The 10,913-nt window shown below is 61.2% G+C and overlaps 1 protein-coding gene across 1 annotated transcript; it reads right to left on the bottom strand.

Moving 5' to 3' along the window:
• Nucleotides 1-258: 258 nt before the first annotated feature.
• On the bottom strand, nt 259-2,336 carry DERL3 (derlin 3; the record flags this gene model as incomplete). The annotated part of the gene is made up of 7 exons (XM_081252882.1): nt 259-448; nt 551-641; nt 1,095-1,290; nt 1,704-1,797; nt 1,904-1,977; nt 2,053-2,118; nt 2,244-2,336. 7 exons carry the CDS (start codon nt 2,334-2,336, stop codon nt 367-369), a joined length of 696 nt encoding a protein of 231 aa, XP_081109008.1. The 3' UTR covers nt 259-366.
• Nucleotides 2,337-10,913: the final 8,577 nt, after the last annotated feature.

Below are 10,913 nucleotides of genomic sequence, written 5' to 3'. Positions count from 1 at the left end.
TGAGGCACAGTCAGGGTGGGGATGAGAGCTCAAAGCTCTGCTGGGCAATTGTGGATAGGTTCTGGACCCTCTCTGGGCCTCCCATCCTACCACCTGCTCTTGGTCTGAGAGAGCAGGTCAGGCTTGGTGGCCCTTGGTCAAGGCCAGCAGCACCTACCCTGCATGGAAAGGTGTGGCCGGCCGAGGCAGGAGGGCCAGTGCTGTGTGTGAAGAGAATGCAGGTCATTGTTTATTCGGGTGGGCCCTGGGCATGGCCCAGCCTCCAGGACAGGTAGCTGTGCTACAAGCCGGGGTTGCGGGGGGAATGCAGGCCTGCCAGAGGCCGGGAAGATGGGCCCCTGGGGCTGGTCCTGGCCTTGGGTGGGGTCACTGCTGCAGGGGTCCTGGCTGCTCCTCAGGGAGGGGCAGGTAATTGGGGTCCTCCTCTGGGGCATCCAGTAGCAGCTTCCTGTGGGGAGGGGCTCACGCTGAGCTTCAGCCAACAGGGGTTACCCCATGGGGTAGGGAACCATCGGGGGGGAGTAGGGAGGGCTGTCATCTCAGCACTCACAGGAAGCCAGGGGTCAGCAGCAGCCTCTTGCCGCCAGGCTGGTTGGGGAAGACATCCTCCAGGAAGTAGTAGATGTGGCCCACGACAATCCCTGTGGGAGAGCCACCAACTGCTAAAGCCACCCTCCACAGCCCAGAGCCCACGGCCAGCGCAGCCCTGAAGGCCCCAGAGCACGGGTGACCAATGTCCTACACAGACTGCCAGCCCAGGGTGGGGCCAGGATTGGCCCAGAAGAGGGCAGGTCCTGGGAGGGGGTCAGGCCTGAGAACATGGGAGGAATGGGAGCCATGAAGCAGGAACCCTGACCCACCCATCCCCACCTGGGTCAGAACCTACACAAGCATCAGCAAGCAGGTGAGGCCTGAAGTAAAACTGATAGGCTGGCTTGTTTGAGGGGCTGGAAGAACAGGGTAGCCGTGAGGGCAGGAAGAGGCGGTGAGGACAGATGAGAGGTCCAGTGCAGGTGGACAGGGGGCCCTGGCCAAGCAGACTCTCAAGTCCCTGACAGCCTGCTTGGGGAAGGCTGGATGGACAGCAGGCTCACCCAGGAGGTCCACGAGGATTGAGTTGCCCAGCAGCATTGAGAAGCCCATGAGCGCCCAGGGCAGGAATGGCGCCTGGAAGGTGAGGAGGCCGAAGAAGTTGACCCTCACCCGGGGGCTGCGGCGGCTCCATACGTATACCAGCATGGCTGTGAGGGCCTGGCCCAGGAAGAAGAGGCTGCCCAGGAGCCCCAGCAGCTGGGCCAGAGTCAAGGCCTCATGCCCTGCCCAGGGCCCCTCTGACTTCCTAAACCCCTGGAACCTTCCCGCTGGCTGGTTTCCCTTCCCAATCTAAGGCCACATTGTGGCCTCCAGGGGCCACCTGATCTGCACTGCCTCTCCACCTCACCCCAGGCCCCACCACTGGTCATCCCGGCCCCAGTTCCTCCTGGATACTGGCATTCAGGGCTCAGAGCGCCGGGTACCCCACCGTGTGGCATTTTGGGTACTGCACTGGACCTAGCTCTGGCACCTGGAGCTGAGCACGCGATGCACGCTCAATACAGCCTAAGCTGGAGGAAGCGACTCTGTCCCTCTCCAACCGGCGCTCAAGCTGGGCCCCAGGGCCAGCACAGCCCGGGCCCAGAGGTTCCAGAGCCCGGGAAGGATACGATCATAAGGACACCCCCGAAGAGAAACATGAAGACGAAGTCGGCCGTGCGGCCGCGGAAGGAGCCCTCCTCCAGCAGACGGCAGTAGCGAAACCTGCAGCGTCCGTATAGGAAGTGCCTCCCAGCGGAGCTCAGTTTCCCCGCTCCCGCCGTTCCCACCCCTCCACCCCCGCCTCTCGGGCCCGCGCGGTGAAGGATACACGAAGAGCATGTTGAAGAAGAAGCTGAATCCCAGGGGCCCGAAGAAGAGGAAGTTGGTGACGAGCCTCCAGACCTGCATGGGGGCGGGCGGTCAGGCGCGGGGCGGGCGGGGCTGGGCCAGCAGGTGCAAGGGGCGGGGCAGCCTCACCTGGAACTTCCGGAACACGAGGTGCGGATTGAAGTAGAGCTGGAAGGGGCTGAGGAGCTCCAGCTGCTGCGGAACCAGGGGGCGTCAGGAGCTACCCCCCGGCGGGCGGGGGGGGGGTGCTGGTCCAACCGTAACCATGGCAACCCCCAGGGCTGTAACCATGGCTATACCCACCCGCCCGCCCGGCTCACCACGGCGGCGGTGGTGAGGACGCAGGCTGTGGTGTAGGTCCGCGTCACCGCCGGCACCTGCAGGAACTCGGTCGCCATCCCCTGCCACGCCATTGAACCTTCTCAGGAACGCGTGGCCCGACCGCCAAGCGCTCTTAACCTGCCTCCAAACCCCGCCTTCCTGTCTTCGGCCAATCCTCATCCGAGGTGCCGTGCGCCCGGGCTAGAGGGAGGGGTGTTGGGACAGGTAACCAATAGGAGGAGGAAGCAGGAAGCCGGGGGCAGGATGGGGGCGTGGGTGGGTTGGGACTCGCGGCCAATGAGCAAGCCCCACGGTTGAGCACGTGGCGCTTGTTGTGGTGACTGCGGCTGCAGCGCGGGAGAATGTGTGGCCAATGAGGAACTGGGCGCTTCGCGGCAAACTAAGGGAGGACCAATAGCGAGGACCCACGAGCCACCCTGGGGGCGAGGCTAGGAGTGCTTGCTCGAGGAGGCCCCGCGAGACTGAAGGGGCGGGGCCACGCTGGGCCACGCGTGGGCGTGGGCGGGGCGGAACCCGGTGTTCGGCCCCACTGATATGTCCATCCACCTGGCTTGGCCGGCGACCCGGGCCGTCCTTCTTCCCTCCGGGAACAAGAGCAGCGAAGGAGGCGCTCAGCCGCGAGTCCAAATCCCCCCGCACGTCCAGGCCCTGCTGAAACTGCCGGCTCCTTGGGAAGCCCCACGAGGGCCGCCGGAGGAGGGGCCAGGCTGGGGACTTGCAGCCCCGGTGACGAGGCAGGCTGGAGCAAGTGGACGGGCTGGAGAGGACCTTGTTATTTTGGTGGAAAAAGGAAACTCCATTTATTCATTCTAATGAACAAAGTCAATCATTTATTGAGCACCGACTATGTGCCAAGCACTGTTCTGGATGCTGAAGACACAAAGGCCAACAAAAGATGCTATCACTCCTGCCCTCCTGGTGTAGCCAAGGAGACAGGCCATCATGGTCTTGTGCTAAGATGAGACCTAGTGTTTGCAGGACAGCACGCTAACGGAAATAACAGCCAAGTGGAGGCTGGAGGGCTGGGTAGTGTGCCCCAGGCCAGATGGGGTGATCTGGGAATCCTCTGTGAAGAGGTGATGTTTGATTGTCACTGCTGTGAGCACAGTAGACTGCCAGAGGAATCGGGGAGCAAGGGATGATGCAAGGGATGCAGGTGGCTTGGGCAGGGTGGAGCCTGGAGGGCCGGGAGGGGTGGGATGTGGGTTTGCCAGACTAGACAGAGCTGTGAGAGAGGAGTCAAGGGTGACTTCGAGGCCTGAGCTGCAGGGTGGATGGAAGGCAGTGGCCTTTACTGAGCTGGAGAATGCCTGGGAGAAATGCAGGCAGATGGAGAGTCCTGTTCTGGCCTCACTGAGTTTGGGGCATCTGTATGACATCCGTGTGGAAAAACCCAAGTGTGATGTTGGGGGAGATGTCAGGCAGGCGGTCCAAGTGTGGGTAGCAGCCTTCAGTAGACCAATTTTTAGCCTTGGGCCTGCGTGAGATGCCCAAGGGGCGAGGCCAGGCCTGGGCAGCTCGACCTTCATTAGTTAGAGAGAGAAGGCAGACAGCCAGGGAAGCAGGGAGACCAGGGAGGCTGCAGCAGAACCAGGAAAAGGCTGCAGGGGCAAGGTAGTGAGAAGCCCTGGGAGACGTGGCCTGGGAAGCCACGCCAAGGTCCCTGGATAATGGCGGCCATGAGGGAGAGGAAGGTGCCCGGACCTTTACCAAATGGGAGCTCAACTTTGGACTCGAGTGTGGCAGGTGAGGGAAGCCCTGGGCTGGACCCTGAGTCCCCCAGGGAGACTGGAGTGGGGAGAACCAGCTGAGATACCTTGTTATTTTGGTAGAAAAGAGAAACTCCATTTCAGGTGGATCCTAGGAGGGCTAAGAGGCGTCCCCTGGGGAGTGGCCCCTGGAGGCCCACTTGGGAGGGGCGTGGAGGGAGAGGCTGGGAGCGTGAAGGGGGTGTGCATTGGGTTCAGGAGTGAGGAGAGGTCAGTCTGATACAGCAGGGGTTGGACCAAGGGCTGAGAGGCTGGTGGGAGCAAGCTGACAACGCCCCCTCAGACAGCCTCCATTTTCCAGCAAAGCAAATCTAGGTCACATTCGAGGTGAGGCTGGCGGAGCAAATCCCACCCAGGTGGGATCCCACCCAGGTGGAGGTGCGGCTGCAGGGCTGGGATCCAAGGCCTCAGACATCAGGGCGGGCGCCTGCCAGGCTTGAAGGAGCCAGCGAGGGGGTCAGGTTTCCTGTCTGCACGGGGAAGGGGAGGCATTCCTGCCTCCGGGCCCCTCAGCAAGCAGGCACTGGCTGGCCCTCCGCTCAGGGTCAGGCTGGGACTAACAGAGGGGCCGTCATGTGATAGGGGTGTCTGTCTCTCCCCTTCGATGGGGCTGATAAGGCAGGAGCCGGGTTTGGGGCTGGAGAAGCACATTCCTGGGAGACGGAGCCCAGGGTGGGGGCAGGACATGCCAGGAGCAGCGGCAGGGTTCTACTGCACATCTTCCCTTCTCAGGACCAGGGTACCCTCAGGTGGGGACTGAGGCCCCTAGGAGGCAGAGCAGGGCCTGGGGCAGACCGTCACCACCAGTCCAGTCTTTCACGTCCAGTGTCAGGCCCAGGACAGGCCACTCGAGAAGCACCGGGCCCGCTGCTCCGACCCCTGGCACCTCCAGACAGTTAATTACAGAGAGAAGGTCTGGGTGAGCCAGGCAGGCGGGGTGCTGGATGCTAATGCCTGTGTAGCCATCTGTCTGTCCTGAGCAGCAGGGCAGCAGGCCGGCCCGAGGGGCCGCCTCCTCTCTCCTGGGCTGAGGACTATGGCAGGAGGCGGGCCTGTGGCGAGGTGGCGATGAGCCTGCTCTCCAAGCCACCTCGTTGGCCTCGGGACCCTGCCTGCTACAGAGCAAGGAGCCCAGGTCTGGGGACAGGTGCCCAGTTCCGGGGACACCAGAAGACCCCTGATTTCTCTGTCCAGGCTCTCCAGTGCCTACAGGCAGGACAGCACCTGCTGCGTGCCCACCAAGCTGGCCTTCTTCCTCACAGGGCTCATACACCAGCAGAGACCCTCATGAGACCCCAGTGACAACCCCGAAACCTGGAGCCAACCCTGACTCCCACTCCCCGGCCCCACAGGGAACCCTCCAGTCCTTTCCCCACCTCTTATTCAGCATCTCTCTCCTGGGACGGCCCAGATCTGACTTATTCAGTCACTCATTTCCCTCCCTACCAGCCTAGATGTTCTGTTAAAAGGAGAGGGAGAGAGGGTGATAGAAATGCCCCCTACTCCAGGAAGCCCTCCCTGAAGGGACCAGAGCTCACTTACCTTCTGTTAGGGCCCCACACACTCAATTTTTAGATGTATTTTATTCCGAAGGCAGCAAGTGCCCGTGGTAACAGCTGGCAAGAAGCAGAAACAAGGTGAGTGCTGGAGGCTCTGTGTCTTCCTGTGGATAACATGTGGCACCCCTCGCGGGGCCTTTCCTCAGGGGCTGCGAGCTCAGTGCCCACCCCCTCCCAGCACATGGACCACGCCCCCAACTGCTGTGGGTGGGTCTCACCGCAGCTCCAGCCAGTGCCCCCAGGAGCAGCTGTGTCCCCGGTGGCCCTTCCTGTCTGGGTCATGGGATATTTTTAGCACTGAGTCCGGAACTCACTCGGCAGCAGCTGCTCGTGACCGGAGCATAAGAACAACAAGCCGTCCAGGTGGGCTGTGTCAGGCCTGCCCGGCAGAGGGGGCGACCTGGGCCTGGCGTTCTGAGCCTGGTAGCAACATAGACTTTCCAGGAATTTGAGGGGCTCTGGGTGGGCTGGGGAGGGAGGAGGCAGTCAGGATAGAGGAAGAGTAAGCTTTAGCCAGGCCCGACAGGAGAGCAGCTTGTGCAAAGGTCTTGAGGTGGCATGGAGGGACAGAGGCAGGGAAGGAGCTGCATATGATGAGAGGCTGGCTGACAGGCCCTGTAGGTGATGGTCTCTGTCCCAAGGGCAGTGAAGAGCCCCAGGTGAGGTTAGGATCAGATGGCGGCTCTTTGGAGATAGCAGGGGTCAGAGGGGAAGATGGCTGCGGCCTGCAGTGGCGGGCACGTGACAGCGAGGGTGACAGGGTCAAGGAGGCGGAAGGCAGAGACCTTAGTGAGTGCTTGGCGAGGGGGCTGAGACGTAGGGGAGGGCCAGGTTTGGGAGGGAGACCCCCTGTTGGTTTGGGACAGGCCGAGTTAGGGGTCCCGGGGGGACAGGACCGCTCAGGGAGGCCCTCCCTGGCCTCCCCAGCCCTGCCCTCCCAGCTCCTTGCCTTCACCCTTCTCCAGCTGTGGTTCAGAGACAAAAATCTCTCTGCCACCTCTGGGCTCCTGCCATGTCTCTGACAGGTGACTCTGCTCCCTGGATGCTCCCCTGCTGAGTAGCTGGGGTGTGGGACTCCCCGCCTGGACCCTGGTTTCTCTATCTCTGACCCTCAGTGGCTGGATGAGATGGTCCCTCCCCAGCCCCAGCTGCCAGGCCAGCCTGACCTTCAATGCCCGGCTGTCATGACCCTCATCAGTTGCCCCTCATTCCACTCACTGCTATGGCCACTACCTGACCATCAAAGCCGCCTCCAGCTAGAGCCCCAGAGCAGCTGGCGGCACCCCCTCCCCCGCCGCCGCCCCCTCCACCTCAGCTATTTTCGAGCTCAGTGTGGCTGCGGGGCTGTGTTTTGGAAGAAAATTATCTGCTTGGCTGAATCAGCCAAATGGCAGGGCCGGGGATGTGAGTTCATGGAGACACAGTGAAAAGACTGTGTGGTCCCACACGGGTCTGCTGCCCACCTGCACACCCGGGGATGCACATGGGATCCGGTCCATGTGGAACCTGAGGGCCACACTGTCCCACAGTCTTCCTACCCATAGCCTGCCTGCCAGATCATCAGGCAATTCCCATCTGTAGTCTGGCAAGGACCTGGGAGGACAGGGGCCACCACTCTGGGAGCCTTGCCCAGAAAGTGACTGAGTGCTCAGAGCAGGAGGATGGAGAAACTCAGAAAGGCCCTGGGCTCCCCCATCTCCCACCTGGCTTATACCCCTGACACCCCTGCCAAGCAGCCCAGGCCCTGCTCACATACCGGGGAGGGTGAGCCCCAGGCCAGGTGCTCGCTCAGCCCCTGGGACAGGAACCCTGCGTCCTTGTACCCCTCCACCCCCCCCCACCCCCCGGCCCAGACACCACCACAAGCCCCACCTCCACATTTCACTCAAGATGTTCTCCCAGCCTCTCACGCCCTTCACTTGTGTGAGGTATTAGGGCCTCTTTAAGAAAACAAATGCAGTTACAAATCCAAGATTAGGTACAAAAGTACCTCATTTGTTTAGAACAAAACAAGCGACAAGTTCATAAAAGGTAACAAATAGCACTCAGTATCAAACCCAGGAAAAATCCCCTCCCCAGTCAGAAGCTGTGCCTGTGTCAGGCGGGGGCTGGTGAAAGAAGCAGCGGGTGTTAACCAAACCCCTGGGGAAACTGAGGCTGGGGTGTGGGGACGGCATGGGGAAGGGGTGAGGGTGGGCCCAGGAAGGGGTGGGCTGCCTGTTCAGCTCCATCCCAAACCTGTACCAGGTGGCCCAGCCACAGGGGACTGGCCACTTTGGTGTCCTCCCCTCTTCCCCCACCATGGGCCCTGCTGGGAGGGGGCCTCCCCCACCAGGGAATGCAGGCGTCAGCACTTCAGACTCTGTCTAACCGCCATCCCCACCCCCCGCCTCCCACCCTTCCCCTCCAGATGTGGGCACAGCTGTATTTTTAGAACAGCCAACCCTGAGGACATTCTTTGCTTCTAATTAAGATGGCTTTAAATCTCCTATCCGCAATCAGCTCCACTGTTCAGTCCTCAAATATCAAAGGGTGGCCAGGAGGGGCTGCTCGGCTGGTTGTTGCTTGGGGTTTCTTCTTTCTTTCTTAGTTTTGAATCGTTAAGTTGGAAATGTGACCCAGAACTGGAGTGGATGCCAGCTCTGAGGAGGAGGGAGAAGCTGGATTTGGGGTTGAGCCTGCAGGGGCTGCCCCTAGGCCTTGCCCTCCACACTCAGTCAGGCTGCAGCCCCTTGTGTTCACCTACCCACAGGCAGGGTCTGTCTGGAGATCAAGAGAGGGCACGGTACCTGCCCTTAGGATGCTCAGTGCAGGCAGTCAACAGACACACCTGGGGCCTGAGGGTGCAGCGCCTGTGCAGGGGGCACGTCAGTCGTCATGATGTCCCCATTTTACAGGTGAGCAAATGGAGCCTGGAGAGAGGAGGTACATGTTGGGACTGCAGGTACCCCATTGGTATCAGCTGCAGCCAGGCCTGTGGCCGGCCTGCTGTGCTTGGTGATGGCTCACTGCCCACCCTGACAGCCTGGTGCCCAAGGTCAGGTGGCCTCTGAACTCCAGCCAGTGCCTCCTTGGGAGGCTCCTGGTGTAGAGTAGAGTTGCCAGTCCAAGTGGGAGGAATAGGGAAGGCTGCAAGGAGGAGGGGCCTTGAACCACTCCCCAGCCCTTCCTGGAAAACACAGCTGACAGATGAGGACGCTGAGGTCAGAGGGGAGGTAGTCGGGTCAAAGCAGGTCAGCCCACCCACCACCCACCTGGTGATGGATGCCCAGCTGATGGGCTGAAGGAGAGACCAGGGACCATGAGGGCCAGCCTGAGCCCAGGCTCCAGGGGTTAGGCCACCATCCAGACTCCTGTCCCACCCCTCATGGAGCAGAGAGGGGAGGCACACAGCGAGGCAGAGGCAGGGTGGGCTGGGTGTCAGACCTCCGAGCTCCCGACCAAGGCCCTGCCCCCCGCCCCCTCCCCGGCGGGGCGCGGTCTGGGTGCGCAGGACCAAGCAAGCGAAATCACCTGGGGCTCGTGGAACAGGGGACGCCCGGGCTCGGCCAGGACTCGGCGCCCAGGGGCCGTGGGGGCAGCTCTCCCCGGAGTTCCCCGCATCTGGCGGGGCCCTGGCTCAGGCCTCTTGGTTTCCCTGCCACCGCGGAGCCCCGAGAGGTCTGGCGACCCGCCGCGCCAACTCCCGAAGCGCGGGCTTTGTCGCCCCCTCGCGGCCGGAGCCGGTCTCGGCAGCGGGGACGCATCCCGGCAACTGGCGGGGGCGGCCCGGGAGGGCTAAATGCGGTCTGGAGGCCTGATCCGGGGGTCAGGGGAGTCCCCGGGCCCGGGTAACAGTGGAGGCACCTTCTGGAGCAGGCTCGGGTCGACGAGGCGGCCTCGCCGCTTCTGCGGGGGTAGGAGCAGCCGGGGGCTCGGTGGAGCGCAGACCCGGTGGAGCCCTCCAGCCAGCTTTGCGGTATCGATTACCTTCGGTGCGAGCCGCCGTGTTCCCTGCCTCCCGCTGAGTGCTGGGGGCGGATCCCCCTACTCCCCCCTCCCCGCCAGCTCTGGGCCTCAGTTTCCCCATCTGCAGAGCGACAGGCTCCAGAGTGTAGGAGGGAGCGTGGGTCGTGGCTCCCATGGCGGGGGAGGGGCGTCACCACCCACGTTGGCCTCCCTCCCGGAAGTCCTGAGCACTGGTGACTGAAAGCAGGCCACCCCTCCTCCCTTGCCCCTGTTGCAGCAAAAATAGACATGAGAATTTTCTGATAAACAAGGAAAATAAGGAAACAGTGAACAGGCCGGGGAAACAATATAAACAGGCCTGAAAGAGTTAAGTAATCTTGGTTATTCTTTAGCTATTACTACTAATAAACACTTGTAGCTAGACTTCTTCACAAAGCTGATTACTCTCTGACTCCATACAAATTACCCTTTGCACCTGGCCTTTCTTCTCCCCCTACACTCCCTTGTAGCACTCTTCATTTCAGAAAGAAGGTCACCAGCCGATAACTTCAGGGACACCAGACCTGGTTGCTGAGCCGCCTGATACCAGCTTTGGCCATGAATTTGCAGAAGAAAAATGCAAGACCTTCACTACTTTTGATCCTTATCATATACCCCGGACTGCGAGCCCCACATATAAAATCTCCGATTCCCCAAGGAGGGGGGCACAGTTCTTGAGGCGCTAGCCTACTGTCTTCCCCTCTTGCCTGGCAAAAGGAATAAAGCTACTCTGTTCTATTTCCTCCAAACTCTGTCTCCTTATTTCTATTCGGCATCGGTGGACAGGGAGCCAAGATTTTGTAACACCCCCACCTCTGCCTTCTCACCAGGGAAACCAAGACTGGGTGGGAATTCACGCGGGAAGCTCCCCGGAGAAGGAGTCGGCACGCGTGGGGGTTGTCTTTCCACGCTCCCCTGACTCAGGCGTGGTTTGACGGCCCCATCCCGTAGGGTCTGCGCTGGACTTGGAGATCTGAAAGCCCAGCCCCGACTTCCAGCAGGGCTGCAGGGGTGCTGCGGACACAGACTCCACCTTGTGGAGTCTCAGGGACGTTGAGAGGATTAGCCATCAGCACTGGGCAGCCACAAACACTCACAGCCTTGACTTTTACACACTCAAGGTTAAACTCCTGATTAATGTTTGCCGAAGAGAAACCTCAAGCTCCCTTGCTTAAGGATAATAGTTCGTGGCTGGGGAGCCCACGCATTGGGGGGCTGACTCCAGCGAGGTGTCCATGGTGGGGGGCGGCGGGGAGGGAGCGAAGACGGTATTATCGCAGCAGTGGATCATCTCATTAGATGCAGAAAGGCACGCACTTAGCAACTGCTAATA

Source organism: Mesoplodon bidens (assembly GCF_964165515.1).
Source record: "Mesoplodon bidens genome assembly, chromosome: 13".
NCBI classification, from domain to species: domain Eukaryota; kingdom Metazoa; phylum Chordata; class Mammalia; order Artiodactyla; family Ziphiidae; genus Mesoplodon; species Mesoplodon bidens.
The sequence above is the reverse complement of the archived record's forward strand: the minus strand, read 5'-3'. Positions and strand labels throughout refer to the sequence as shown.